Here is a 27181-nt window from a genome sequence, read left to right on the forward strand (position 1 = left end):
ATATTTGAAGATTTGTCAAATAAATGTGCTGCTTCTCCAGCTGGAAAGAAAACTTTGTGATCTTTTGTGTTCTCAACATTAGAACGTCTGATTTTATAATGTACATTTTTAAGCAATACAGGACTTTTTTTCCACATGACTTTATACAACTCTTGAGACAGGAAAATATTCACTTTGTATTTCTGTGGTTTGCTCAGTTCCACAGCCTAGGAACCCAACAGGTTAAGAAGCGTCAATCATACTGCCTCCCTGGTGACTTTGTCAACTGTTAGAATAACATTGGTCAAATCTTTTTCATTTCCTCCCTCGCTTCCTTTTGTAGATTTTATAAACACATGCAAAAAGGCAAAGACCTAAAGGACTTAATTTTTTTTTTTTTTTTTTTTTTTGAGACAGAGTTTCACTCTTGTCACCCAGGCTGGAGTGCAGTGGCACGATCTTGGCTCACTCCGAGGTTCAAGTAATTCTCCTGCCTCAGCCTCCCTAGTAGCTGGGATTACAGCCGCATGCCACTATGCCGGCCTAATTTTTGTATTTTTAGTAGAGACGGGGTTTCGCCATGTTGGCCAGGCTGGTCTCGAACTCCTGACCTCAGGTGATCCACCTGCCTCGGCCTCCCAGAGTGCTGGGATTACAGGCATGAGTAACCATGCCTGGCCACTTAAAATTTTGGGGGGTATTGAGAAGAAAGAAAAGCATGGAAGAAATGAGTGTTGGAGAAGAGTGGTGTTTAAAATGAACAAGTTATTACAAGATGGTTATAAAATGGCTAGGTCGAGAGACAGCCAGAGATGGATGACAGAGGGTGGGGTGTGGCTGAGCAAGCCCACTGTCCAGCTTCTCCGTTAGGATTTGTATGTTACTTTGGTTTTGCATTCTTAAACTTCTTTCAATGAACATATCATGTTACATCTTGGCTTTATTATGTGACAGATAAGGTTATTAACAGAAAGTGATATTAATATTAATTATACAATGATACTAAAAATTTTATATCACACAGAAGCAGATGGTTATTTTAAATGACTTAAAATTTTACTCTTTTATATGAGAAGAAACATTTTAAACATATTTAGTTATAAATGCTATTTTAATTGCTACATTATTTCTGCAGCGGGATTTTTAAAATCTTACTACAGTTGCAGGGAAATGTTTCTATGTATATTTCAGATCCTCTTAAATTATATACTTATTTACAGGAAACAATTATAATTACACTGAGAAAACAGAATGGGGGGCTTCAAATTATCGATAAATACATCACACTGTTCTCACACATGATCATTCCATCTGGTCATAGTTCAAGAATTCAGCTCTAGTAGGAGGCTTACTCTCTGAGCATTCATCAAGTTAACAACCTTACCAGTTATCTTTTTAGGTACTCTATTTTTGTAATGTTTGTAGATAAATAGTCCTTTGCTGGATTTTTAAATTATAACTGGGTAAGCATACGACTTAAGAATTATTTCCTATGCGAAATAGAATCAGAAAATTCCATCTACTTACAAATTCTTTATGTACTTCCACATTTTAAGCTTTCCAAGTTGGGAAACTCAACTTCAAACCAGCTGTTGACCCATCCTTTGTTCTATATCAAGCTTTGCATTAATGCAGAAAGTGAAATAAGTATCTCCACTCCCCAAAGTGATACATCTGAAGTCATCTGGCTGACTGTGTGTCCAGAGGCACCACATCAGTGTCTCTTTGCCAGAGCCTTTATGGGGGTGGTACGAGGGGAACTGGAGTCTGGGGGCACGTCAGGCCTTCATCAATCAGAAGGCAGTGGCAGCGACAGCAAGACAGGCGGGTCAGGCCCCCAGATGAGATTTGTGAGGCTGCGGCATCCATTCTGACCACACATTCTGGAAAAATTATCATCCTACAGCACCTTCTGAAGCAGTCAAGGTTTGGGTTATTACCTGGACCAGCACCCGGCTTCCACACAGGACCTTCTCCTGGGGGACGGTGGTAACGTTGTAAACTAAAAGGTTATTGATCAAATCTTGCTAATCCAAGTTCCTGACAATTAATTTTTTAAAAAAGAAATTATTTGTCCTTTTAAAGAACTTTTCTCTTTTCCTAAAATTGTGTTATGTGAAGCTTTTCATTTTTAAAATTCTTTTTTTTTTTTTTTTGAGACGGAGTCTTGCTCTTTTGCCCAGGCTGGAGTGCAGTGGCGCGATCTCGGCTCAATGCAAGCTCCGTCTCCCAGGTTCCCGCCATTCTCCTGCCTCAGCCTCCTGAGTAGCTGGGGCTACAGGTGCCCACCACCGCACCCGGCTAATTTTTTGTATTTTTAGTAGAGATGGGGGGGGTTTCACCGTGTTAGCCAGGATGGTCTCGATCTCCTGACCTCGTGATCCACCCACCTGGGCCTCCCAATAAAATTATTTCATTACAGAAGCATGGTTAATGCGTGCGCTAGCAGAAAAGTCCCACCATTAAATGGAGGCCACAGTGCATGGCTGGAGAACAGCAGGATGTTGGTATCTGTTGCACATGTTTCAGCCTGTTTCTACAAATCTGCCTTTTTCTTCTAGCATATGGGTTAACTACCATTTCTCTTTGCTAATTTTACAATAATATCTTTGCATTTTCCCCTAATAAAAAAAAATTAAATTTTAGAAACATTTAAAATGCAGTTAAGCTTTTTGGTTTCTAAAAAACTCAGTCCTACACAAAGCTCTTAGATTCGGGAGTGGGTACCTGTATGAATCTGTTCTCACACTGCTATAAATAAACACCTGAGACTGGGTAATTTATAAAGAAAAGAGGTTTTGTTGTCTCACTGTTCCACAAGCTGTACAGGAAATGTGATGCTGGCGTCTGCTTGGCTTCCGGGGGTGCCTCGGGAAACTTACCATCATGGCAGAAGGCAGAGGGGGAGCCGGCACTTCACATGGCTGGCGGTGGTGGTGGGGGCGATATGGGGGGACTTGCCGCACACTTTTAAGTGACCAGATCTCATGAGACCAACACCAAGAGGGAGCTCTGCCCCCATGATCCAGTCATCTCCCACCAAGCCCCACCGCCAGCATTGGGGATGACAATTCGACATGAGACCTGGGCGGAGACACAGATCCAGGCGGAGACACAGATCCAAATTATGCATTTTTCCCCTAATTAAAAAAAAAATACATTGTAGAAACATTTAAAATGCAGATAAGCTCTTTGGTTTCTAAAAAACTCAGTCCTACACAAAGCTGTTAATTTTGGGGGTGTATACCCTTCCAGTTTGTGTGTGTGTGGTTATGTGTTTATTCCCCCAAAGTGGATTGGATCATAATAGGCTTTTTTTCCTTTTTTTTTTTTTTGAGACAGAGTCTTGTTCTGTCAGCCACGCTGGGGTGCAGTGGTGCGATCTCAGCTCACTGCAGCCTCTTCCTCCTAGGTTGAAGCGATACTCCTGACCTCAGGTGATCCACCTGCCTCGGCCTCCCAAAGAGCTGGGGATTCTAGGCGTGAGCCACTGTGCCCGGCCAGGCCTTTTCCACTTAAACATATAATATGTCCACTAAAATTTTCCATGTCATAGAATATTTTCATGTACTTTAACAGCATTTAAAAGAAAATAAGTATAAATAGATTAAATTTCGACACTCTCAGTGTGGGAACTAGAAACAAACTCAGTTCAGAAACTAGAAACAATCTCTGTGTCCAGAAGTAGGGGACTGGGGGCCCCTCCAAGGAGAGGCTGGGCAGCCATTCAAGTGCTGCTTTCTATGTAGTAGCTTGGAAAGCTGGCCATTGAAATCGCCAGGCGTCATTGTTCTAAGAACCAGCAGGGAGGCAGCACTGTGTGGTCCCGCCCCTCTGCCCAGCCAGGCATATCTCTGCCACCCCAGTGCCTTTTCACCTGCTGTGCCTGGGAACCCCTCCCCACCCTTGTGTCCACCAAATACCACCTTCACCGTGAGGCCTTTCTGACCCCAGTTTAAACGTGCCCATGTCCTTCTTCCCCACCTTACTTCTGCGTGCCACCAGTCACCTTCTGACAGCCTTTGTCATCTACTCCTTCCTTTCCTTTTTTAAAAATTATATATAGATATTTTACTTAACTGGTTGAAATGTGATTCCTTTTTTCTGGTTTTTATTTTGATTTCAGTAGTTTTTTGGGGAACAGGTGGTTTTTGGTTACATGGATCAGTTCTTTAGCGCTGATTTCTGAGGTTTTGGTGCACCCATCACCCGAGCAGTGTACACTGTACCCAATGTGTAGTCTTTTATCCCTCGCCACCGCCCACCCTTTCACCTGAGTCCCAAAGTCCATTGTATCACTCTTATGCCTTTGCATCCTCATAGCTTAGCTCCCACTTATGAGTCAGAGCATACCATGTTTGGTTTTCCATTCCTGAGTTACTTCACTTAGAATAATGGTCTCCAAATCTGCCCAGGTTGCTGTAAATGCCATTATTTTGTTCCTTTTTATGGCTGACTAGTATTCCATAATTATATATACATCTATAACATTTTCTTCGTCCACTCGTTGATTGATGGGCATTTGGGCTGGTTCCGTATTTTTGCAATTGCAAATTATGCTGCTATAAACATGCATGTGCCAGTGTCTTTTTGTATAATGACTTATTTTCCTCTGGGTAGATACCCAGTAGTGGGACTGCTGGATCAATGTTCTGATCTGTCATCTCCCCCCAACCAGAATTTAAGCTTCCTAAAGGGAGGGACTGTCTTGTTTGCCTCTATTCTCAAAGCCTAGAACAGTGTCTCCATCAGTAGGGGCACAGTCAGCCTCTGTTGAGTGAATTTTCCAGGTATCAGGTGGTAGAATGAGCAGTTGAACGTTACTGTTTGCCAGTGTCTAAGCCCTGGATTAAATGCTTTATAGGTACTGTTTGTTAAGTCTACGCTGAAGTTCTCTGAGGTGGCACTATTATCCTCATTTTTAAATGATTAAACTGAGTCCTAAATAATTTGAATAACTTGTGCAAGAGTGTGCAGGTGATGAGGATCCGGCGTGCAATGTACGGATCGAAGCCTGAGCGTTGGGCTAGGCCGGCTAGGCCAGGCTCCCTGTGTGCCCACCTGAATGCAGGTGTCCGCATGAAGGCCGTGTGAATGAAGAGGGCAGGGGACTCATGGGAAGGTTTACCTGTTTTACCTGTTCCATTTCAGCTTTTAGTAATGAGTACATACTCATCTAAAAGTGTGCCAGGTTTTTGGGGGGTTTTTTTGTTTGTTTTGTCTTAGAGACGGGGTCTCACTCTGTCACCCAGGCTGGAGTGCAGTGGCACGATCTCAGCTCACTGCAGACTCTGCCTCCTGGGCTCAAGGGATCCTCCCACCTCAGCCTCCGGAGAACCTGGGACCACAGGCACGCGCCACCATGTCCAGCTAATTTTTTGTATGTTTGGTAGAAATGGGGGTTTCACCATCGTGCCCTGGCTGGTCTTGAACTCCTGAGCTTCTGTGTTCCCCCCACCTCCATCTCCCAAAGTCTCCTGGCATTATAGACGTGAGCCACTGCGCCTGGCCTAAAAATGTTTTAAATAAAGTTATTTTAAAATACGAATTTCATAACGAGAACACAAATTGAGAGGTGAACATTTGAGAATTTCCATGGCCGCTTTGGCAGTAGGGATGTTTAGTTTGAAACTTTAATTTAAAAAGTGAGTGTAGTGAGTCTGTCTTTGTAGCTCTAGAGATGGGTCCTCAGCTGGCCATGATAGAGAAGGGTGGGCAGAGGCGGGTGTTTGAGACTTGGAGGGGACAGTGGGGGCACAGCAGCCAGGCAGAGGCATGTGTCAGGGCAGAGTGAGAATGCTAGGATCCTGGCCCCCATCCTCCCACCTGCCACACAGTCAAGAAAATGACAGGTGTACGGGAAGACCCAATTCAATACAGAGCAGCCAGGTATCAAATCACAATGCAGTTCTGCAGAGCCTATCCCGTGTCCAGTAAAGCAGACAGCATTCCAGTGTTATCTGGAATTATATACAAACGCAGTGTCCACAATACGATGAATCACAACTTACAGTTTAGTTAGATTAAGCGAATTATAATTTTTAATAGTCAGTGAATATTTTCACCTGCCTAGATGGGGAGCAAGGCTCTGAATCCTCTCTTGCCCCAGCCCCTTCTCCCTGGGTGAGGCAAGCATGGCATGAGCAGATAGGTTTTTGTAAAGTGCCTGATGTGCAGTCAAATGCAGGAAGGCCCCTTCTTTCATACATGCACGTTGAGCTCCCTAAACCCAGAATCCAAAATCCGAAGGGCTCCATTGAGCATTGCCTTTTAGCGTCATGTCGGCACTCAAAAATGTTCAGATTTCAGAACATTTCGGATTTTTGGATTAGGGATACTCAACCTGTAATTTCCGTGATAATTTTTTTTCTGGAAACACCTATGAAGTTGAATTGGTAAGAAGTGCTGCCATACCACTTCAAAAGAGGGCGGTGGCCAGGGGGTGCTCTTCCCAAGGAGCTGAAAAATACCATGAAATTCCTGATTATGCCACCTCTCAGCCTGTTCTTCTGCACCGTGTCTCCGGATCATCATCTTAGTCTCTTTCTTCACAACTGAACAGATCTGCTTAAATCCCTCGAACACCCAAGGCTGTGTAGATTTGCCGCTTTGAGCATGCCTAGCGAATTCCATTTTTGTGCCTCTTTTGCATAGTAAGCTTATGAGCGCCATGCTCCTTTTGCTAATATCAGTTAAAATCTTTCCATTTTCCACTTATCCTCATAAAACAAAAGCAAAACACGAGTTGGTCCAGCTGCATAAACAGCCTTGGGGCTGAGCTACCCCAGCCACGCCGCACCCCCGAGCATGTGGACCCTGTGCTCGTCTCTGATCACCACAGTACCAAAGGCCAGAGTCACAGCTCATGCAGAATGGAAAGTTCTGCCAGGAAAAATAGACTCCCTCGCCTAGGCAAAAGTATCATGGATCTAGAACTAGAAAACTAACTGGAATTTCGTGGAAGAAACTGCACCTGTTTCTTCCTTTTCTGTAGCCAGCGCTGGGAAGTCTGGGAAGACACCAAAAATAGCAATGAAGCGGCTCCCTGGAGGGTTGCTGGGAGATGCTTGGACACAGAGAGTGAGGTGTTTGCTGGGAAAAGCCATTTGGGATGGGTGAAGGTCCATGCTGGAATTGGAGAGCACAGAAAATGGGGTGAGTGTGAAAGTCTAGCCTGGGTTACGGCCCCAGTGATCCTGGACAAATTTGGAGTAAGAAACTCCCGCCAGTCTCATGCCCAGAGTGCCCAGGGAAAGTCTTCTCTCCCAGTGGTGACTCCGGGTTTCCCCAGCCCAGCACAGGGACTTGGGCTGGTGAGCTACAGAACTGCAAAGAAGAGCAGGAGCCAGCCAGCCAGACCTGGCCATGGCTGTGCCATAGGATATCACAGGGTGTGTGGGCAGGAGCAAATGCCGGGAGTATATGCAAGAGAAAATTATGGCTGGTGGGAACCTGCAGGAGTTGCAGGAGGAGCAAAGGGATGTACTCCTGCCGATTGAGGGCTGGCAGTGCTGGGAAGGGAGGGAGGGACCCTGATTCTGGCTGAGAGGTGGGTGGATAGTCACCGACGATTTTAACCTCACCCCAGGGGATGAAAGGCTGCTGTAGGGAAGAATGACCAGAGCTTTCTCTGCTGAATAGCCAGCCAGCCAGGATTCTGCTTCCTGCCGCATCCACCCCTGACCCTTCCAGCAGCCACAGGTGGTCAGGGTTTTGCTTAAAGAAAGAGAGGAAAATGTCAATTATTACATTTTGGAGCACAATCTTACCTTTCAGTTTATTTTAAAGCAATTTTCCCTAAAAATCAACCACAGTATGTGACTGAACTATATTAACGAAATTTTAGCTTGATAAAGGAAATGCTTTAAACTCACAGCAAATGTAACTCGGGATCTCCAGGCACTTTTTTTTTTTTTTTTTTTGGCTGGACAGAGCCCAAATTCCAAGACACTAGTAAAAATAATATGATAAAACTTTGGTGGTGCAAACAAAGTCAGTTCTTTTTTAAAAAAAGAATATTCTAATAGTATCTAATAGTAATGGTGAATTACTCATAGTTTTCTGCTGGAAGTAAATTTAATTCTAGTTTTTAAATATCATTAATTCTGGAGGTTGCACTCTGAATGATTTCTTATTTTGTGGAAAATACGAAATAAAGAAGACACATTTGGCCACTGTGATGGAGCTGCTTTGAAAGGCTGTGCTTTAGAAGACACTTCCGACTTTGATCTGCAGTTGCGGATGAAGATGCTCACGAGTGGAGGTGTTGGTGGAGATAGTTATGCCAAGTAGAATACTCGATCGATGTCCACAGCACATTCAAATTATCTTTCATGTTACAAACTTTTCCAGCATTTACCAGCCCCAGGTACGATTACGGACAATGCTGTCAGTCATCGTGAGACAGAGTAGCGTGGAACTGAAAAGTGTGTAGCAGGTTTTCAAACCTCTTACTTGCCCAAAGCTTAGTCAAAATTATTAGATTTCCTCTGAACTTTGTTCTTCTCGTTATTTTTGGAATGATTGCAGGGTTGGTTTAAGATTGCCATGACCACATATTAATAGTTGCACTGAGAAACAGGCGTAAATGGAGGTTGTTCTGGGAAAGGCAGAATGAATGTCACCCACCCTGGTGAAGGTGGCTCGTGTCACTACCATTTGCTACAGCCTTTGTTTCTCACTGATTCATTCTCGGGAATCGCTTGTTGTCTGTTGGTACAAAATAAACATTTCCTCCTATCCTGGATGACTGGAGCCTTGGGCTGCAGATGAGTTACACCACACCAGTCTCCCAGTCCCATCACACACAGGCAGTTTTTACACCAGCCAAACTTAGAGCTTCATAAACGCAGGAAACTGTCAGGTTCCTTTCAAGAGGAAGTCTTAGCTACAGATTTTTGGTGGAAACAAATGGTCCACCCTGATCTACTCATTTACCATCTGGTTTGGGGAACCTTCTGTCATCCTACCTGCTATGTATTTGTGACCTGATATATTATTTTTAAATACAGTTGTTTAATAATGTAGTCAAAAATGAAAGGTCATAAGCCTCATCTTCTCATTAACACCACACCAGATTGATTCCAGTATTCAGTGCACAGATAACCTCCTGTTTCAGCTTCCTTATTGATGTGAATGTGCTGAGCAGAGCTCACCTGCCTCTTGTCAGAGACATGAATGGGCTGATAATATCTAGTTTTCAAGCAGAGGAAGTTAGAGGTGAACCGCAGCCTCAGAATCTACATAAAATATGCAGCACAGTCATTAGTCATTTGCAGCGGCCCAGCAAAATCCTAAAACAGCAGGAGAGAAAAATATTTTCTTTTCAGTGTCTGTCAAAGAAGTTATAACATAAGTTTTAAAAAAAAAATTTCATCAGCCAAATCCTTAAATTTAAATATGCGGACTTTTTTCCTGTATTTTTATCAAAAATGTTTATACTGTTAAAAGGTTATCCAGGTACCAGATAGGTGCCCCAGGCAGCTCATGATGCAAATGTAGACAAATATATTTTGAGTGCCCCTGTGTCTATAAGTCAATCTGTATCAGTATAGAATTAGGATTGGATTAGTGTGAAGTGTTTGCACTGTAAATTTTATGTGTGTTTTTTTTAAAAAAAACTGGAAATATTCTGTTTTGTTCCACTACTATTTCCCCAGGGCCTTAAACAGTGCCTCCCCCTGAGTGGCCCTGGGTAGTCGTTGATCATATCTGTAAACATCTGGAGTTTCCGCGCACACAGACTTCGAGTGTGCCATCAAGATCGTGTCCCTCCAGTGCTGAGCCTCACCATCCTGGTGGTCCTGAGCAGTTGCATCCCCTCCTTCAGCTCAGCCCCAGGGCCTTCTGTTCAGGGTCACTGTGGATAAATTACCAGTGGAACCCAAGCCCTCAAAGCTGCCCTATGGGCTGGGCGGCTCCAAGAGCCAGAGTATTGCTCTGTGACCTCCAGCCCGTTGACTGGGGCAATTGTTAGAGCCAGGTGTGGCGGAAGGACCCATACGGCCTCTTTCAAGTGGCTGGGCCTTCTGTACGAGGCACCTGACACCACGATGCTATCACCATCCTCGCTGACTGGGACATGCCACCCACCTCCAATAAAGGCTTGGAAGTCGCAAGGATCCCTTTTCATAATGAAACTTCCTGTCCACAGTTTAGGAGAGAGTCATGAAATCACCTGGAACAAGAAGTTTTTCAAATATTTTAGGTGTTTACAAAATATTTCTATGAGGACAGATAAGGGGGAATGAATTTTGCAAATTAGCATTTGATTTAACCCCCAAAAAAGTACCCCAATGGTTCCCACAGTTGCCTTCTAACATAACAAAAGGTTACATGTGATGGCCAAGGGAAAAGAAAACGTAATTTATCATTATAAGATGTTAATTTTTTTTTCTCCAAAATGTTCAGACTGCAAGGATATTTCATACAGATTTGTTAGCTGCTATTTAAATAATATTCAACACTCCTAAGCCTTAAATAGACAATTAGAAGTATACTGCATTTTTTTCCCTCCAGCATTTCAAAGACATTAGTCAAATTTTGTTTGTTCTTTGTGCTGCAGTGGTCTTACTTGGCAACTCCCTGTCTTGACAGACTTGATTACGGAGCACCTATTTTGTGCATGGTGCTTGCTGGCCACTGAGCATCTGTAAAGAAAATTTTTTCCACGCCTGTAATCTCAGTGCTTTGGGAGGCCAAAGCAGAAGGATCACTCAAGCTAGGAGTTTGAGACCAGCCTGGGAGGTATAGTGAGACCTCATCTCTACAAAGAAATTATCAGGGCATGGTGGGGCACACCTGTGGTCCAAGCTCCTTGGGAGGCTGAGGCAGGAGGATCGCTGGAGCCCCAGGAGTTCAAGGCTGCAGTGAGCTTTGATCATGCCACCGCACTCCAGCCTGGTGAGAGTGAGACATTGTCTGAAAAAGAAAATGTGCTTTTAAAAATCAGGCCAGGCACAGTGGCTTATGCCTGTAATGCCAGCATTTTGGGAGGCTGAGGCAGGCAGATCACCTGAGGTCAGGAGTTTGAGACCAGCCTGACCAACATAGAGAAACCCTGTTTCTTCTATTCTCTACTAAAAATACAAAATTAGCCAGGCGTGGTGGCACATGCCTGTAATCCCAGCTACTCGGGAGGCTGAGGCAGGAGAATCACTTGAACCCGGGAGGCGGAAGTTGAGGTGAGCCGAGGTCACGCCATTGCACCCAGTCTGTGTGATAAGAGTGAAACTCCGCCCCCCCAAAAAAAAAATCAGTGGGACACAGCCACATAAAGGAGACATCCACAGAAGCAATCATAGCACACTAAGGGCCATGAAAGGGGTGCAGTGTCCAAGGGAGCTGGGAAGAGAGGCTGCCTCCTGTGCCACTGAAGGGCAGGCTTCAGCCCTCCAAGAGCTGCTCACAGGCACGGTGGTTTGTGCAGCTTTCATTGTGGCAGGTCTAACTGTATTTCCCAACATCCTCTCTCATCGTTCTCTAACTTTCTCCTTACAATGCCTCATCTTTTGGCGGAAGTGACTTGCATCTCGTATGTTACGGTTCTTTGTTGAGGTCCTGCGTTTTAACTGTGTGAATGATAATTGTCTGGAAAAGCCGGGGGCCCTCGACAGCCATGTTTGCACGTTCTTTAGGAACAAGGGGGGCTTCAGCACGCCAGCAGCCTCCACACCCCGCCTCCACCTTCCACCCCATTGTGAGTCCTTGAGTTTTGTCCACAGCCCTTGTCATCCCTCCTCATGGTCGATATGCACACATATATATGCTTATTAACTCTCTCCCTTTGCCGGAACCTAAGCTCTTTAGGGCCGGAGCTTTGCTTATTTACTGCTATTATCGCAGCTCCTAGGAGACAGCCTGACCAGGGCATGGGTCTGTCTGTCCCTCCATGTGTCTGGATGTTGTCTAGCCCCACACCAAGCACATAGTAGATGGGCCACATGGCACTGCCTCCCCTTGGTTTGGCGTGGAGGGTAGAGTTGCCTTAGTCAGTCTTTAACTGGCTCTTGGCCATCTTAGTTGACCAAGATGGAGAAGAGAGCAAGAGTAGGGTGAGGCCGGTTGAGGGTAGAGGTTCAGGGGTGCTATTTAGTTCATTTCCTGTGTGAAGAAATTGAGGCTAAAAGAGATGACATGCCCAGGGTCACGTGGCCAGGTGGCTAGGCTGGGGCTGGAGCTGCCTTCAAGTCTGTGCAGTTCCAGTTCATGGAGCACTATGCAGTTTTCTCCCTGACCTCCATCTGCTTCCTTCTTGTACCCTGGGTGCGGGCCATCCTGAGGAGTGGGGACCTCTCCATCAGCACGTGGGCAGGGTGGGAGCTGAAGTGTAACAGACATGTCGGCTCCAGCGACACACAGCTTGGACATCCTCACACACCGTTGGTGGGAGCAGCACAGAACTTCGGCTCAGCAGCATGTATCCAGAGCCCCACGAATGCTCATGTTCATGAGCCTGTGTCTCAAAAACTGCCCCAAAGTCATAATCCTAATTACTGAAAACACACAGAAGTACTGATTTATGGTCAAAAATTTGGAATCCATCTAAGCAGCGGGGAACTGACTAAGCAAACCAAAGCATATTCTGCTGTTTATGATGTTAAAGAAGAAAAGAATCCTATTACTTATCTTCTATGACATTTAACACTCAACCCATGGGATGATATCTCACAACCAAACTGCCTCTTTTTTAAGGCTGGGCTTCTGCATATCAGGTTTTCCCATAGCTGAGGACACCAACACACTTTTTCTAACCACATAATGTCAGTAGATAAGAGCAGGGATGTACTTCGAAGCAGCGGCCTGAGTTTGGTGTATTGCTGTACCTTGAGCAGAGTGAAGTGGCCAGGTGCATTCAGGACCCTGGACAAAGCCCCTCGCTGTACTGGCCTAAGGAGCCCACCTTCCCCACTCAGATAGGACACTTTCCCGTGCAGCAGTGGGTCATTTGACTGCATGTGACTTTTCATAGAAACAGCTAAGTTTCTAAAGATGAGAAATGTATGTGATCAAAGAGGGCTCCTACATCTAATTACCTTCCTGATTTAATTGAGTTTTCTGCAAGATGCACTCAGTCTCTCCCCAGCCTGCTTACCCTCACACGTGAAACAGAATCTCTTTTCAATTTAGCAGATCTGAGCACCCAACTTGAGAAATGGTAGTGGCTGATTATGTAAAAAGGGAAGAGGCTGGGGAGAAGCGGGAATCTCTCGAAATGATTTCATTTCCACCTAACAGCGCTGCGCATCGTGCCTTCCCATTTATCGGAGTTCACCGTATTAATTTAAACTTTGTGCTGCTTGCATTCAGCTAAAAATCAGCTAGAGAACAATTTGATTTTTGAGCCTTAACTATAAATTCCTGATATGCATTGCATTCCCAAGCATGCTCCTTTCTGTCACACTCCCCACGGCTTCCCCAGGCTTTCTGCCTCACTTGGCCACTCTGTGTTCCTTCTGTCATCCCTTCAATTGGATGATGCCATTCGGCGCCAGGTGGCCCTCTGGCATGAAAAAAAAACTGTTGTAGTGGACAAGAAAGGAGAGATACCAGGAAACGGATGGGGTGCAAAGAAAGTGACAGGAACCAAGAGGAGAGAGCAGAGGAGTATGACCTGGGAGGCGAGAACACAGAAGCTTGAGAAGCCCAGGGCTGTCCCACCTGTGGTCAGGAGGAGGCTGGGGACACCCCTTCAGGGTAGGGCCCCATGAGCAGCTCAAGACTGGGACCTCCTGTGGGTCAGCTGTGTAGAGCCAGATCCTGGTAGGTGGCTGGAGGCCAGACAGCCACGTCCATTTGTCCATCCAGACTCAGCTCATGGCCCAAGTCTCATGATGGCCTTTAGCTTCAGTTTCTGGGGGAACCCAGCCACCCTCCTGTCCCCTCTGACCCTCTCCCCCATCTCACTAGACCGTATAGTGGACGTTTTAAAATCTTCCTTATTTAATTGCTTTGTAGCATTTAATACAACGACCTCTCCCATTTTTTTTAAACAGCTTTATTCAGATAAAAATCACATAACACACTTCTGCCATTTAACAGGTGCAATGCAGTAGTTTTTAGTATCTCACAGATACCTGCAACCATCACCACAGTCAATCTCAGAACATTTTCATCGTCTCAAAAAAGAAACTCTGTTCTTGAATTGGTGGTCAGAATATGTACTTTTTTCTTTGTAAGACTTTATAAACATATTTCAGTAATCAAGGTCCTCATCTCAATGGAAGATCAAATTTCCTAAATTCCTACTGACTAGGCTTAATTTAGAGAGATCTCTGGGCGTAATTGAAAATGGCCCAAGTAGGCAATTCTTCTCTCCTGTGTGTTCTCTTGGTTCTGGCTCCTCCTATTGTATTCCTTTCCTCCCCGTTTTTATAACTCAGTCTGACACTGTGTTGTCTTTTCCTTTCGCCAACACCTGTCATCTTCCTGGGCCCCCTGCCGTGTCCCCGCTGCCCCTCTGACATTGTGTACCTCTGTGTGAGCGGCAAAGGGAAAGGGACAATAATGCCAGTCTCTAAAACATCTTCAGAGATGGGGAATTCAAGTCAACCTCCTCCCGCTGAAAGCTCCCGTCAAAAGGACTGTGTGAAGGGGTGAGGTTTTGAACCTCACTTCACACTCACCTTTTAACAGAGACCTAGGATGTTGTGATTTCCTTGGATGGCAAAGGTGGCCTGTTCTTTATTTACCGGCCTACACATCTCTGTAAGCTTCAGAAAGAACAGAGCCCTTATTAAAGATCCAAATTAGCTTTATATCGTTGGCCATGTATCAAAGGAAGTGCGTTTTAATTTACGAGTTCCTACAACGACTTCATCTTGAGTTCACAGGGGGCTTCAGCCCTCAACTGATTTCCTCTCCTGGCACCTACAAATGGGCCTGTCTTTGATAATTTTAAATTCTTTTAATACTAAACAAAAAAGGATTTTTAGTCATGTACCTGACACTGCCAAATAGGTAAATTAAGGTATGGGTGGAAGCCAGCGGGGGCAGGGGGCCGATACATATGTGCTTAGCATTTTCCTCTCTTTTCTTTTGTCTTTCTTTTCCTGTTTTTCCATATAGATGCATGCTTTTTATGAACATGTTTTAAAGCATTTTGTATCTTTAATCAACATGTAGAAAATGAACAGCCAACCCTTCGGGAACCATTGCAGCTCTCCCAGAGTGAGTGTTGCCTCCTTCTAGCAAATTTGTGGCGTGCCCCTCATCAAACTAAGTCCCCTGAGGGAGAGTGGTTGGAGGTGTTTCTGGAGGGCCCTGCACTCCCTGAAATCCAGGCTCCAGGGTCAGGGAAGATCTGACCCGGGAGGGGATTAGGGCCCTGCTAACGGCAGCAGTAACAGCGGGAGTCCTTGCAGCAGGGAGGCTTGCAGAGATCAAGTGCACCTACGCCCAGCACCTCCCCCAGCGGACACATTTAGAGACCCTCTGGAGCGCGAGGGACATGAGAATCACAAGCACGGAGACTCATCTCTTGAATATCACCCGGGATATCAAAAACCTATCAGCACACCTGGCGAGGACCCTCACCAAGGCGAGCTCCCTGCAATGGTTCATCAAAAATTGCCCAGCTAATGATCGGCTGGGCAGATAATCGGAGGAGAGTTAATTGTAAGGTTCGATATGGCATCTTGTCAGCAGAGATAAGTTGTCACGTTTTCCACTTGAGCTGAAACTAAATGATTGTAAAATAAGTTATGAGTGTCCTTGGGCCTGTCTGCTGGAATGATAGCTAAGAATACATTCCTGGCCCATCAGTCTGAAGCAGGCTGCTTGATATTTATGCGGACGGAATGTTATTTTATTCCCCCTCTAGTCATGCTTGTCAGCTCTCCGAGTGAAAAGTGAAACTGCTTCTTTGACTCATACTTCACGTTCCGAAGCTCGGAGAGACTGCAGATTGTGATCATTATTGCTCGTATTATATATTTTTTGGGGTGTGCGTTGAACATTGATGCCCGATTGGGAAGAACTAATGGCTGACATTGAATGTGCGGGATGGTGCCGGCCCATCCCGGCTCAGCGCCGCGCAGCTCGGGACCCCAGTCCCTCCGTCAGAGCCGGTTTAGATGTGGAGTAATGAGGCGCTCGCTTTTTTAATTTGGCATGGCTTTTTTCTCTTCGCCTCTCCCCTCCCATACTTAACACCGTCGACAGTAGTCGTCTGTCCCGGTGCCCGGTAATTGATACAAAATAAAATGCATTCTTTGTATGCAGCCAGGAGGAGCGGATGGCGCTCCGTGGGCCGGCTGGAGCTCATTTACAGTGTCTCAGGCGGGGCTTTCGGGGCCTCTTCAATTTGAGGAATACCTTGTCAGGCGAGGGGAGTAGTTGGAATGGAAAAGCACAGCGTGGAAGCCTAGTGCGTTGTGATTGCTCATATTTTAAACCAGGGGAATGTTAAACAACTCCTTGAAAGCGAGCTCTCGAGACCTAGAAGCCAGGGGCATTCATATTCCCGTGGCCGAGCTCAGCGCCCAGTGGACGGGAACCCGGTCCTTCTTGCCATGAGAACACCCAGCCCAGGAGAGGTCAGGGCCTGGCCTCCAGGTGGGTCCTCTCTGGTCGGTCCTCACTGGTCTTGAGTCCCAGGTGACACTTCCTGCCCGACTTCTGTCTCCTGCCACGGCCCCCCTCAATTCACATCCTAATTCACCCCGCCATCACCTTCTCAGCACCGTGGTGGCCACTCCCTCGTGTAGCCGGTTCCCCTGCTGCTGCAGCCGGGCCCTCCCACAGGCAAGCATCTGGAACTGGTACCAGAGCTTCCTCCTGTCAAAGCTGTGCCACTTTCCCCACTGGCTGCCTGTCCGCTCCTGCCAAACCTGCTCCCACCCGCCCCAGCCCAGAGCACGTGGCTTCTCTAAGGGCTTGAGTGCCTCCCTTTTGGGCCACCGTAGACACCCCACCTCTGAGTGGTCAGGTGCCACTGGTTGTCTCCTTCCAGCAAGAAAGTTGGAGTAAAATGTCCAGGGCCTGGGCTATGGAGTGTTGGAGCATTGCCGTGGCAGGGGAACGCAGTGGGCAGAGACACACCCTGCCCTGCCTGCAGCATGGCCTGGAAAGTCACTGCCTCAACTCCATGCCTCCAAATGGGGGCGGGGAGGGTGCTTGCGGACCCACCCTGGAGGACCTCGGCCCTGTAAGCAGCAGATCAGAGCGTGGGCTGGTGCTGCTTCCAGGATCACAGGTGCTTTGCACATGTCAGTTACTCAAGTCATAGCCTCCTGAGGACGATTGCAAGGAGCTCATGAATGCTGGCCTGGCTTTCTGTTTCCATTCTTGAGATTGCGGTTGTTTTTATCCCATGACAACCCTGTGTCCTCTGAAAAGCTTGCCTCCCTCTCCCCGCAGTGGCCAGGACAAGGCTCACATTTTTCTGTTCTCTGTCTCCCCGGCCCTCTCCTGGGCTTTCTCCCGGTGCAATGACACCTTCATCTCCCTGTTGGTCCCATTCTCTGGGGTGGCTGGAGGTGGCCTGGGTATGCTCGGTCCAGTGCAGGTGGGCGTGCGGACTCTTCCGTACCTCACTTCTCCCTGCACCTGTGGCCCCTGCCATCGGCGTGCTTGCTGGAGATGGGATTCCCCTCTTCCTTCTTTGTTCAAGTAGCAGGGCCCAAGAAAAATCGTCTTTTATGGAAGGCATCAGGCAAGAAATTTGATAGGCATTCTCTTCACTCCTTAGAAATCAGTCCCGTGGGACAGGGGTCTTGCCCTTTATTCTCTGACAGCGGCCGGCTCCTAGGGCACACTTGGTGCGTGGGGACACTCAACAGGGAGATGCTTTCTCCGTGTCAATAGCCTTCACTCATGGACTCAGTCGTTCGCCTAAAAATAGATTCCAAATGGTCGGAAACTCATAGGACAGTGGTTTGGCACAAAAGCGTGCTTGTGGCTAGTTTTAAAACTAAGTCGCAAAATTGATACACTGCTGTATGATACACCAGAAAGTGGTCGGTTCCATCCACCCACGCAAGTGTCTGTCACACAGAGGTCAGTTCTTTCATAAAACTTAAATACGTATCGAACCCTATTACTCATCCTGAATATGTTTCAGGAAGGATGTGTGCTGGTGAAGAGGATGAGCGAAGGCCCGTCTTCCTGAAGCTCGAGCGCTCATAGGGAAGATGTTCCGTAAACAAAGACACACGCATGGAGCATGTCATGTCCCCATGTGGAGAGAGCCACGGAGCACAGGGGGCCGGGAGGGGCTGGATGCACCAGTGGCCAGCTTGGTGAAGGCCTCTCTTGGGGCTTTCTCCTTTGGCTCCTGGAGTCTGAAACTTCCTGGTGTCCCTTCTGCCTGCCTAGCAGAACCCCTCCACACAGCTCCCCATCTAAGGTGGCAGGGATGAGCTGTGTGGATGCTGCTGAGACCGGTGTGACTGCTTTGAGCCTTGTCCACTGATGCAGCACCTGCAGGGTGCTGCCGGCCCCAGCAAGGACACACCAGTGGTTGGTGGGATGTGAGCGGGACTGGAGTGAGGCCAGCCGTGGACAGCAGTGCAGAGGGACAGGCCCTAGGGAGTTGTGCTTTAAAGAAGGGCAGGAGTCAAATGTCCAGGGTGGAGTTGTGCGGCCAAGGGAGAGTTGTGTTAAAAATGTGAGATGACAGGGCCGGGCGTGGTGGCTCATGCCTATAATCCCAGCACTTTGGGAGGCCAAGGCGGATGGATCATGAGGTCAAGAGATCGAGACCATCCTGGCCAACATGTTGAAGCCCGTCTCTACTAAAAATATGAAAATTAGCTGGGCGTGGTGCAGGAGAATCTCTCGAACCCAGGAGGCAGGGGTGGCAGTGAGCCGAGATCACGCCACTGCACTACAGCCTGGCAACAGAGCAAGACTTCGTCACAAAAAAAAAAAAGTGAGATGACAGCTCATGTTTAGTGCCGGGTGCTGGGTGAGCGAGGGTGGGTGAGCATCCAGTTCCCAGGGGAGGGGCCCCGCGCCCATGGAGACTGCTGGGGACAGGCTGGGGCAGGGCGGGGTGGAGGTTGTCCTCTTCTGATGGATGCTTTTGGTTTTTGGTTTGGTTTGGTTTGGTTTGGTTTCAGTGAAGTGAAAAGTGAGGTCATCGTGAGGATGGTGTGGGGCGTGGGGTGTTTGAAGCGGGAGGAGAAGCTTTGAAATAGCCCCTTGGAGAGTGGGAAGTGGGTTACTACACAAGTGAGGTAGGATTGAAGGGCAGGCCAGAGGCCACTGAGGGGTACACTGACCACACAGAGGAGGCCGGTGTGCATGGCACCACCCTCTCCCAGCCCTGGCCCATGACGGTGCCGAGCAGGTGGAGGCCTGGAAGTCAGTGAAGTTGGGGCTTCCTACTCAGGAGAGATGGTGGGAGAAGGGAAACTTACAAGGGTGAGTTTCAAGTCGTGTGGGATGCTGCCCGGCTGTATAAGAAAAACCGTGGGATGTGAGTGGGTTGGACGTCAGATGGCATGGAACTCAGGGCATAGAGGAGCCACGGGAGTGAAGGTCTAGTGAGCTGGCGAGGCAGGGGTGGGGGTGGCAGTTAGACCCTAGAAACTGTGGTTCTTGCTGGTAGCAAGCCTGGGTGAGACCATGAGAGAGGGTGTCTGAGGTCCAGGGCAGAAGAGCTTCATGAGGGTGGAGTGGCACAGAGGCCAGGGTGCTGGAGAGGACACCCAGGAGGCTGAGATGCAGACAGACCAAAATTCCAAAGGAGGTGTGTGCGAGAGGTTGAAAACTAGAAGCTCTGGTTGAAATTCCGTGGGGTTTCTCACTATTGGTATTTTAGGTATTTGAGACTGTTCTTTGTGGCAGGGGCTGTCCTGTGCATTGTAGGGCATTTTTCAGCACCTCTGGCTTCTACCATCTGATGCCTGTAGCACCTCCACTCCACCCAGTTTGATACCCAGAAACGTCTCCAGCCATTGCCAGAGGTCCTGGGTGGGGGTTCCTGGAGAACCGGTGGATCTGTGGGAATCCAGAGTCCCCTGGGGCTAGAAGTGCTCGTGTGGAAGGACACAAAAGGAAAACGTGGATGTGGAGGAAATGCTGATGGGTTGGCTGTGGTGGTCTCTTAGAGGAAGGTGGGTGGTGGTGTTTCCAAGTGCTGTCTCCTTCCCAGGACTGCCACTTAGCTGCTTCCTCCAGGTGAGTCCGGGATTGCTCGGACTCACCAAGAGAATTATAAATATTCCAAGATATGGAGAAAGCTTGGAAATGAGAGGGGCCTGTCTCTGTCAACTGTTTTGCAAAAAGTTTTCTACAGCTAAAAGTGGGAAGGGGCCTAGAAACAGACGTGCCATTTTGATTTCCAGAAACGTGAATTCTGAGCTAGATGCCAGTGAGTCAGGTCACAACCAGGTGGGATTCTAAATTCAGTTGTTAAAGGGCTGCTTTGTGTGCACATAGAAAAGGAAACAGATGTATTTGAACAGAGGTAGTTTATTAAAGAGAGTGGATAGACATCAAACAGATGGCCCTTTATCGTTTTAAGTTGTCAAAAATACGTGTGAGTTGGGTACCATATAGCCCTCAGCAGAGTATTTGACAAGATTGTTCCTTGGTTTCCTCATAGGCAAGTTGAAAGATATGTGAGCTGAACACAAAGACAGTGTAATTTATCTAGGCTCAGTGGTCACTCTTAGAATCTTCCAGGAGTGGATGGTGCATCTTAAGGTGGGAAGCTCTATCTTGACTCCACCCTGTTCACCATCTTTTTCATTGATGTGGATGGATATATGGGAGTATATGCTCAGAACGGTCAAGCATAACTAAGGCGATAGTGAAGAGTAACAATGCATAGGCTTAGAACACAGAGACACAGAGTGGTGGCCTGGAATAGAGAGCCCAGCGGTAGACCCACGACGCCCCTGTGGAAGCCTGTCGTGTGGACGGCATAGCTAATGTATGTGTTCTGAGTGTCTTCGAAATAGCGGTGTACACTCATAAAAACAACCGCTGGATAACGGAAGAGAGTTTATGGTATAATGCACCTACTGTAGGCTCAGCATTGCACAAGTCACCACAGGGGAGGCGAGCACTGGTGGTTGCCCTGGGCACAGGCATGCTAGTTAGATTGAGATAAGCGACTGGCAGCCGCGTGCAGAAGGTCCTAACTGTGGGCTCCGTGGGAGTGTAGAGATGAGAAATGTTAGTTTGGGAGAGAGTGTTACAAACACAGAGTGACAGAGGGAAGGACGCACAGTTGGGGATGAACATGGCCTGTCGAAATGAGAGGACACCCAAGGGACAGAGTAAAATAATATGATTTTAATATAATAATATTAGTTAATAGCGGCCCCCGGCAGCCGAGGAGAGTTGCGTTTGCCTGTTCTGCTTATCTCCCTGCAGGACTAGGGTTGAGCTCTCTGAGGGCAAAGACAGTCACAGTGACCATTGTTTCCCATGGCCTGGCACCATACCTGGCAAAGTGGGCTCCTAACACTGAATAGAGAGGATGGGATGGTAAAGACTTGGGAACCCTGGGCAGAAAATATTTAAAATGAGCAAAAAGATTGCCTGCCTGGTTTGAGCATTGAATAACACAGAGAAGGGTTGCTTTAGAATCACGTAATGATCTTGGGGTCTCTGGATGCCCCACCCCCTGAACGTTATGAGGCTTCTGAACACTGTTAAATCATAAATAAAAATTAATTAGGCTCACCCTTTTTTTCCAAGATATCTATAGCTTTTATCTGATATTCAGTGGAATCTAGTATTTCAGAAATACATGTAAGAACCACTACTTTAGAAATATCAGTATTGTAAAATCATGGGACAGCTTAAAAGGTGAAAGTCTGGGAGGAGAAGGACCTCGTGGAGTTGGCTGCACAGTCTAGGCTTGGGGGTGAGGTAAGAACTGGACCAGGGGTGAGTGGTGCTTAAATGGAGAGCAGGCAGTCATGGAGCGGCTTTGTGAAAACAGACTGAGCTCGAGGTCCCAGGCTGCTCAAGGCAAGGGAAGTGTCTTATTTAAACCTGCCCGCTCCCACCTCTGCAGTTCCACCACAACCAAACTGTTACAGTGCAGGCTCAGGGGGTCTCAGGACTGCTGGCTACACCTCGGGTACAGTTAACCAAGGATGTTTACCAGATGTCCACCGTGGAAAGCAAGAGTTGGGCAGAAGTGGCAGGGAAGTGTCAGTTTCAAGGGTGAAGCCCAAGGTGATAGCAGAGAAAGCTGCCCGGAATGCAAAGGTCAGAGTGAGTGCTGTTTCTTGGGAGCCGGCTGCAGGGAAGAGAGGGTCAGGTAGAGCCAAGCCTGGAACTGGTGTTGGTGTCATGCACATGGAGAATGCCCCTGTGGACGTAGGGAGGAGAGGCAGGAAAACATGGCATCTTGGGCCAGCACAGTTAGCATGATAAGGGAAAGGAAGTCTTACGGGGGCAAAGGAAGGCACAGTGAAACAGTGTGCCGTTTTGAAGAAGCAGTGGTGAGGGAAGCCAGACTTCAAGGAGTCAGGAAGAAACGCAGTGGATTTAAACCCTCTATCTGGATAGGAACCTTGTCTGGAGAGGTCTGCAGCGGTTTTGAGCAGACCCGACCAAGCTCTGTGACTTCAGCAAGTTACTTAACCTTCCCCTGTGCCTTGGTTTTCCAATCTGTAAAGTGGAGGCGGTAGGGATACCACGTGCCTCAGTGGATTGCTTAAGAGTCCTGAACGCATTGCTGAAGGTAGAGCCTGGAATAGCCCCTGTTGGGTAGTAACTTTGGATGAGTGTTTGCTGTTGAGACTGTGGCTTCAAGGGTTAAGGAAATAACCCTTTAAGGAATAATGGGGTTTAGGAAAGTGGGCATGAAAGATCTCGGGACCTCTGAGGACAGAAGTGATGCAGTGGAGAGGAAGGAATGAGTGGAAGTGACCTGGCCAAGACACCTGAGGATGAAAGATGGGACCAGGACAAGCTAGGAATGTTCATTTAGCAAGAGAGGGGAGCCCATTCCTCTAGGGATGGAGAGAGGGAGTCCGTTCCTCTGGGGATGGAGAGAGGGAGCCCTTTCCTCTGGGGATGGAGAAGAGGGGAGCCCGTTCCTCTGGGGATGGAGGAGAGGGGAGTCTGTTCCTCTAACGATGGAGGAGAGGGGAGCCCATTTCTCTAGGGATGGAGAGAGGGGAATCCGTTCCTCTGGGGATGGAGGAGAGGGGGGCCCGTTCCTCTGGGGATGGAGGAGAGGGGGGCCCGTTCCTCTGGGGATGGAGGAGAGGGGGGCCCATTCCTCTGGGGATGGAGGAGAGGGGAGCCCTTTCCTGTGGGGATGGAGAGAGGGGAGCCCGTTCCTCTGGGGATGGAGGAGAGGGGAGTCTGTTCCTCTAACGATGGAGGAGAGGGGAGCCCATTTCTCTAGGGATGGAGAGGGGAATCCGTTCCTCTGGGGATGGAGGAGAGGGGAGTCCGTTCCTCTGGGGATGGAGAGAGGGGAGTCCGTTCCTCTGGGGATGGAGGAGAGGGGAGCCCGTTCCTCTGGGGATGGAGGAGAGGGGAGCCCTTTCCTGTGGGGATGGAGAGAGGGAGCCCGTTCCTCTGGGGATGGAGGAGAGGGGAGCCCATTCCTCTGGGGATGGAGAGAGGGGAGCCCGTTCCTCTGGGGATGGAGAGAGGGGAGCCTGTTCCTCTAAGGATGGAGGAGAGGGCGAGAAGGCCAGTAGAGGAGCCATGATGGTGGAGTCACAACAGAGGCACCCCGGGAAGCTGACAGCCAGATTTCTGCCATTGATGTTACCTCTCACCTACCACCAGGGGACAGTGACCTGTCCGTGTGCCTCTGCATCTAAGGATGTGTGTCCATAGGAAGCACCTCCTGCCTGGTAGAGGGAAAGTTGCTGAGACACTGAATTGCCACATTTCTCGCAACTCCTTAAAGTGGTGAAGGGAGCTTCCGCCTTTTGTGAGTGAGTGACCACCCACAAGGAGTGCACATGGTTGACACAGTCTCAGGGGTCTCATGGTGTCCAGTGCTGCCTGGGCTGCCCTGCAGGAGCCCTGGGGTGGCCCTTCACCCCCTTCGCAGGAGGAGCTCCCCACAGCCCTCTTCTGCCATGTGTAAAGGGTGCATGCAGTGAAGGGTGACGCTTCCGACTGTGCAGAGAAGGGCGAGGGGTCTCTGCCTTAGGGCGGCCAGGAACGTACATCAGGGTGTTCTTGGGACCGTATGTATTTCTCAGATACCTTAAATTGTATGTTTGCACATTTCTCAACATACGATAAAATTTCCTAGAACTTCACAAAATAAAAATATTTTCAATTCATTTTGATTTCCATTATCTTTATATTTGAAATCATGTCACTGTTCTGCTCAAAACCCTGCAGTGGCTCCCCATTTCCCCCAAAGCACAGGCGAGGGTCCTCACGGTGGCCCACGAGCCCCCTCCTCTCCAGTGCCACCTTCCACAGGCCTCTCCCACCCACACCGGCCACCGCCACTCGGGCTCCCTCTCCGTTTCTGGAACACACCAGGCTCCCTCCTTAGAGCCAGGCTCTGACTGTTTCTCTGCTCTCATTACCTTCTCACTCCTCTGCCATTTTCAAGTCTTGATTCAGTGTCCCGTGCTCAGCGAGACCTACCCCAGCTACCCTATTTTAAATGACACCCCCCATCACTGCCGCCTCTCCCCAGCCTCCCAGCCTTGATGCCCCGCGTTCCTATTCGGTCTTTCGCATAACTCTTACCAGCTTCTGATGGACTCCAGGTTCTGGCCCGGTTGCCATGTCACTGCCACTCCACTTTACAGAGTCCCCATTGGGGCAGGAATGTTTATCTGTTTCTCCTCAATCAATGATGGCTGCCAAGCATCTTGAAAAGCCGCTGGCTCACAGTCAGTGCTCAAAAAATATCAGCTGAATGGGTGCGGTGTGCTGCACAGAACTCTGACTTTGGACTTAAAGATACTGAATCGGAAATAAAAACTTTTCAAGACTCCGTAGGCATGCACCACCTGTTTTTCCTGCACGTTTTCAGTGTGCTTTTTTCCACCCTGGTTGAATTATATGCGCGTTCTGGTCATGTAGTACCGCTTTGGCCTTCTCTTTGATAAAGATACAAATGGACATAATACATTAAGAGTTTCACTTATAGTGAATAATCGCGTGTGCACTGGTTTTTAAACTGTTCTAAGTAGCTTCAATGAATCAAAAATTGGCAGGCCTACTATATCGACTTCCAAACACTGTCACTGGACATTGGTGAGAGAGAGAAAAAAATGGCATAGAATTTTTCACTGATAATAAAACAAGATGTAATATTGAGGCCGGAAGAAAGGCTCAGGAATCCCTTATCCTGTGCACCCACAGGAGTCAAACCCACTTAAGATGATATTTCCAAATGTATTCTTAAATGCATCGTTTTCATTTCTAATATATCAAGGTAATTTTAAGAAGAGAAAGATAACTAAAAAGCATAAACTCACCCCTTTCCTTTTGCAGAGCTCCAGTCATGCAGAGGAGAGAAGGAGAATGCATCCATAGCATGCTGCTGATAGAAAAAGAAATGCTTGTGTTTTAATAGCGGGAGGCACAGTAGAGCAAGGGGGACTGAGCCCATCTCATACCAGAGGCTCTAGGCCTCCAACTCAGCAATACAGTAATGGGATGTTATTTGCAGGGCCTGTGTGGTATGGGAGGAGCGTGGCTGTGCTGTTTCTGGGTATTCTACTTTGTAAGTGCTCACTCTCTGCATTTTTTTTTTTTTTTTTTTTGCCTTTTCCGGTCCAACGGCAGACACAGGGCTGGGTGACTCCGTATGCTCCAGCCCCAGTATCTCCAGCACCACCAGCCCCAAGCTCGACCCGCCCCCCTCCCCTCACGCCAACAGAAAGAAGCACCGAAGGAAGAAAAGCACTAGCAACTTCAAAGCCGACGGCCTGTCCGGCACTGCTGAAGGTAAGGGTTCAGCGGTGCCCCGGGAGAGAGTCTCCACTGCGGAAAATTCTCTGTTATTTTTCAAATGCGTGAAATTAGACACCCTTAGCACAACAAATGCACAGTAATGCTGGTCACCGTATGTGCTTTCTGTTTGCAAGGTGGCACGAGAGGGCCCTTGGGACCTTTTCATCACTGTCTGATTCTCATATTACACAACCACATCCGCTGTCATCACTCTTGGCCGCCGTCGCTGGTAGCGGGTAGGAGTGCTGGTCTCCCAGCCACGAGCCTGATCCAGTTCTGAGGTCTCGCCCCACCCTGGCAGCCTGGGCGACTGTCCTCTCCAGCCAAGGTGGGCCATGCTGCGTGACTCTGCTGGGGACAGTGCCCACTTCTAGTTTAGGAATCATCGCTGATATTGGTTACTCTTAACTAACCAGACACCTGCCTTGATTTCAGCTTTTAGCAACGTGTTATGATAAACACTTCTTCTGTTAATGTCCATCAGCTCTTTCTGGCATGTGGGCTCTATTAATATTCCAGTTGTCACAGCTCATTGTGAGTCTCCTTTCACCTGAGTCCTTCCTTAGTTTTTATTGCCACTGATGGCTGGATGTCAGCTTCCTGAAGTGGCTCCTTCAAACGAATTCCCTTTTTTTTTTAATTCATAGATGCAAGTAGAGATAGGTAAGCGCATGCATACACACACACATCCCACATTATGGAGGTAAAATTAATGCAGTTGTAACAAAGGAATACTTAAAGGAAAAATTAAAGTTTGAGAACCTTGTTGTTAGAACATGAATTATTACCTGTGAGACCGACAATGGTGAGAGAGTGTGGTTACCTGTGAGACCGACATGGTAAAAGCGTGTCTTCAGCGAGGGTGTCATGCCCAGGGGCAACATTTATGGCTTCCATCCTTTCTCTTTCTCTATGGCTGCCATGCTTTTTCCAGATACTCTACTTGATTGAGGGTTCAAACCTGCGAGCTGTCAGACAGTGGCCACATTAGAGGGAGTGGCCCATCCCGTCCACATATCCAGAGCGGAGCACGCAAACCCACGGTGCATGTGTTAGCAGGGAAGGGGCAGAGTGTGGGGTGTGCTGTGTGTTTCCATAACACCCGAGGCAGGGAGCATCATTTCTTTCATCATCAGGAAGCTGAAGTTCGGAGCTCTGAGTAGCCCGCCAGCCTCCGCAGAAGGGTTAGAAGCCTTTCTCCTTCACCACATTTCTTCCTGTTTTGCCTCCTGTAAGCTTCCTGCTAACATATTTAGCCAATAAAAACTGATTTTTCGTCGGGCGCGGTGGCTCACGCCTGTAATCCCAGCACTTTGGGAGGCCAAGGCAGGAAGATCACCTG

At 47.9% G+C, this 27181-nt stretch overlaps 1 protein-coding gene across 15 annotated transcripts in view; it reads left to right on the forward strand.

Annotated features, from left to right (window-relative positions):
• AGAP1 (ArfGAP with GTPase domain, ankyrin repeat and PH domain 1) overlaps positions 1–27181 on the forward strand; it is a 640400-nt gene that overhangs the window by 451770 nt on the left and 161449 nt on the right. For all 15 annotated transcript variants that reach the window (XM_034955413.4, XM_034955414.4, XM_034955417.4 and 12 more), the window contains one exon: positions 25672–25833. In XM_034955413.4, coding sequence (XP_034811304.1) covers positions 25672–25833 — 162 coding nt within the window. The remainder of the gene's footprint in view (positions 1–25671; positions 25834–27181) is intronic.

Source organism: Pan paniscus, chromosome 13 (genome assembly GCF_029289425.2).
Source record: "Pan paniscus chromosome 13, NHGRI_mPanPan1-v2.0_pri, whole genome shotgun sequence".
In the NCBI taxonomy this organism is placed as follows: Eukaryota; Metazoa; Chordata; class Mammalia; order Primates; family Hominidae; genus Pan; species Pan paniscus.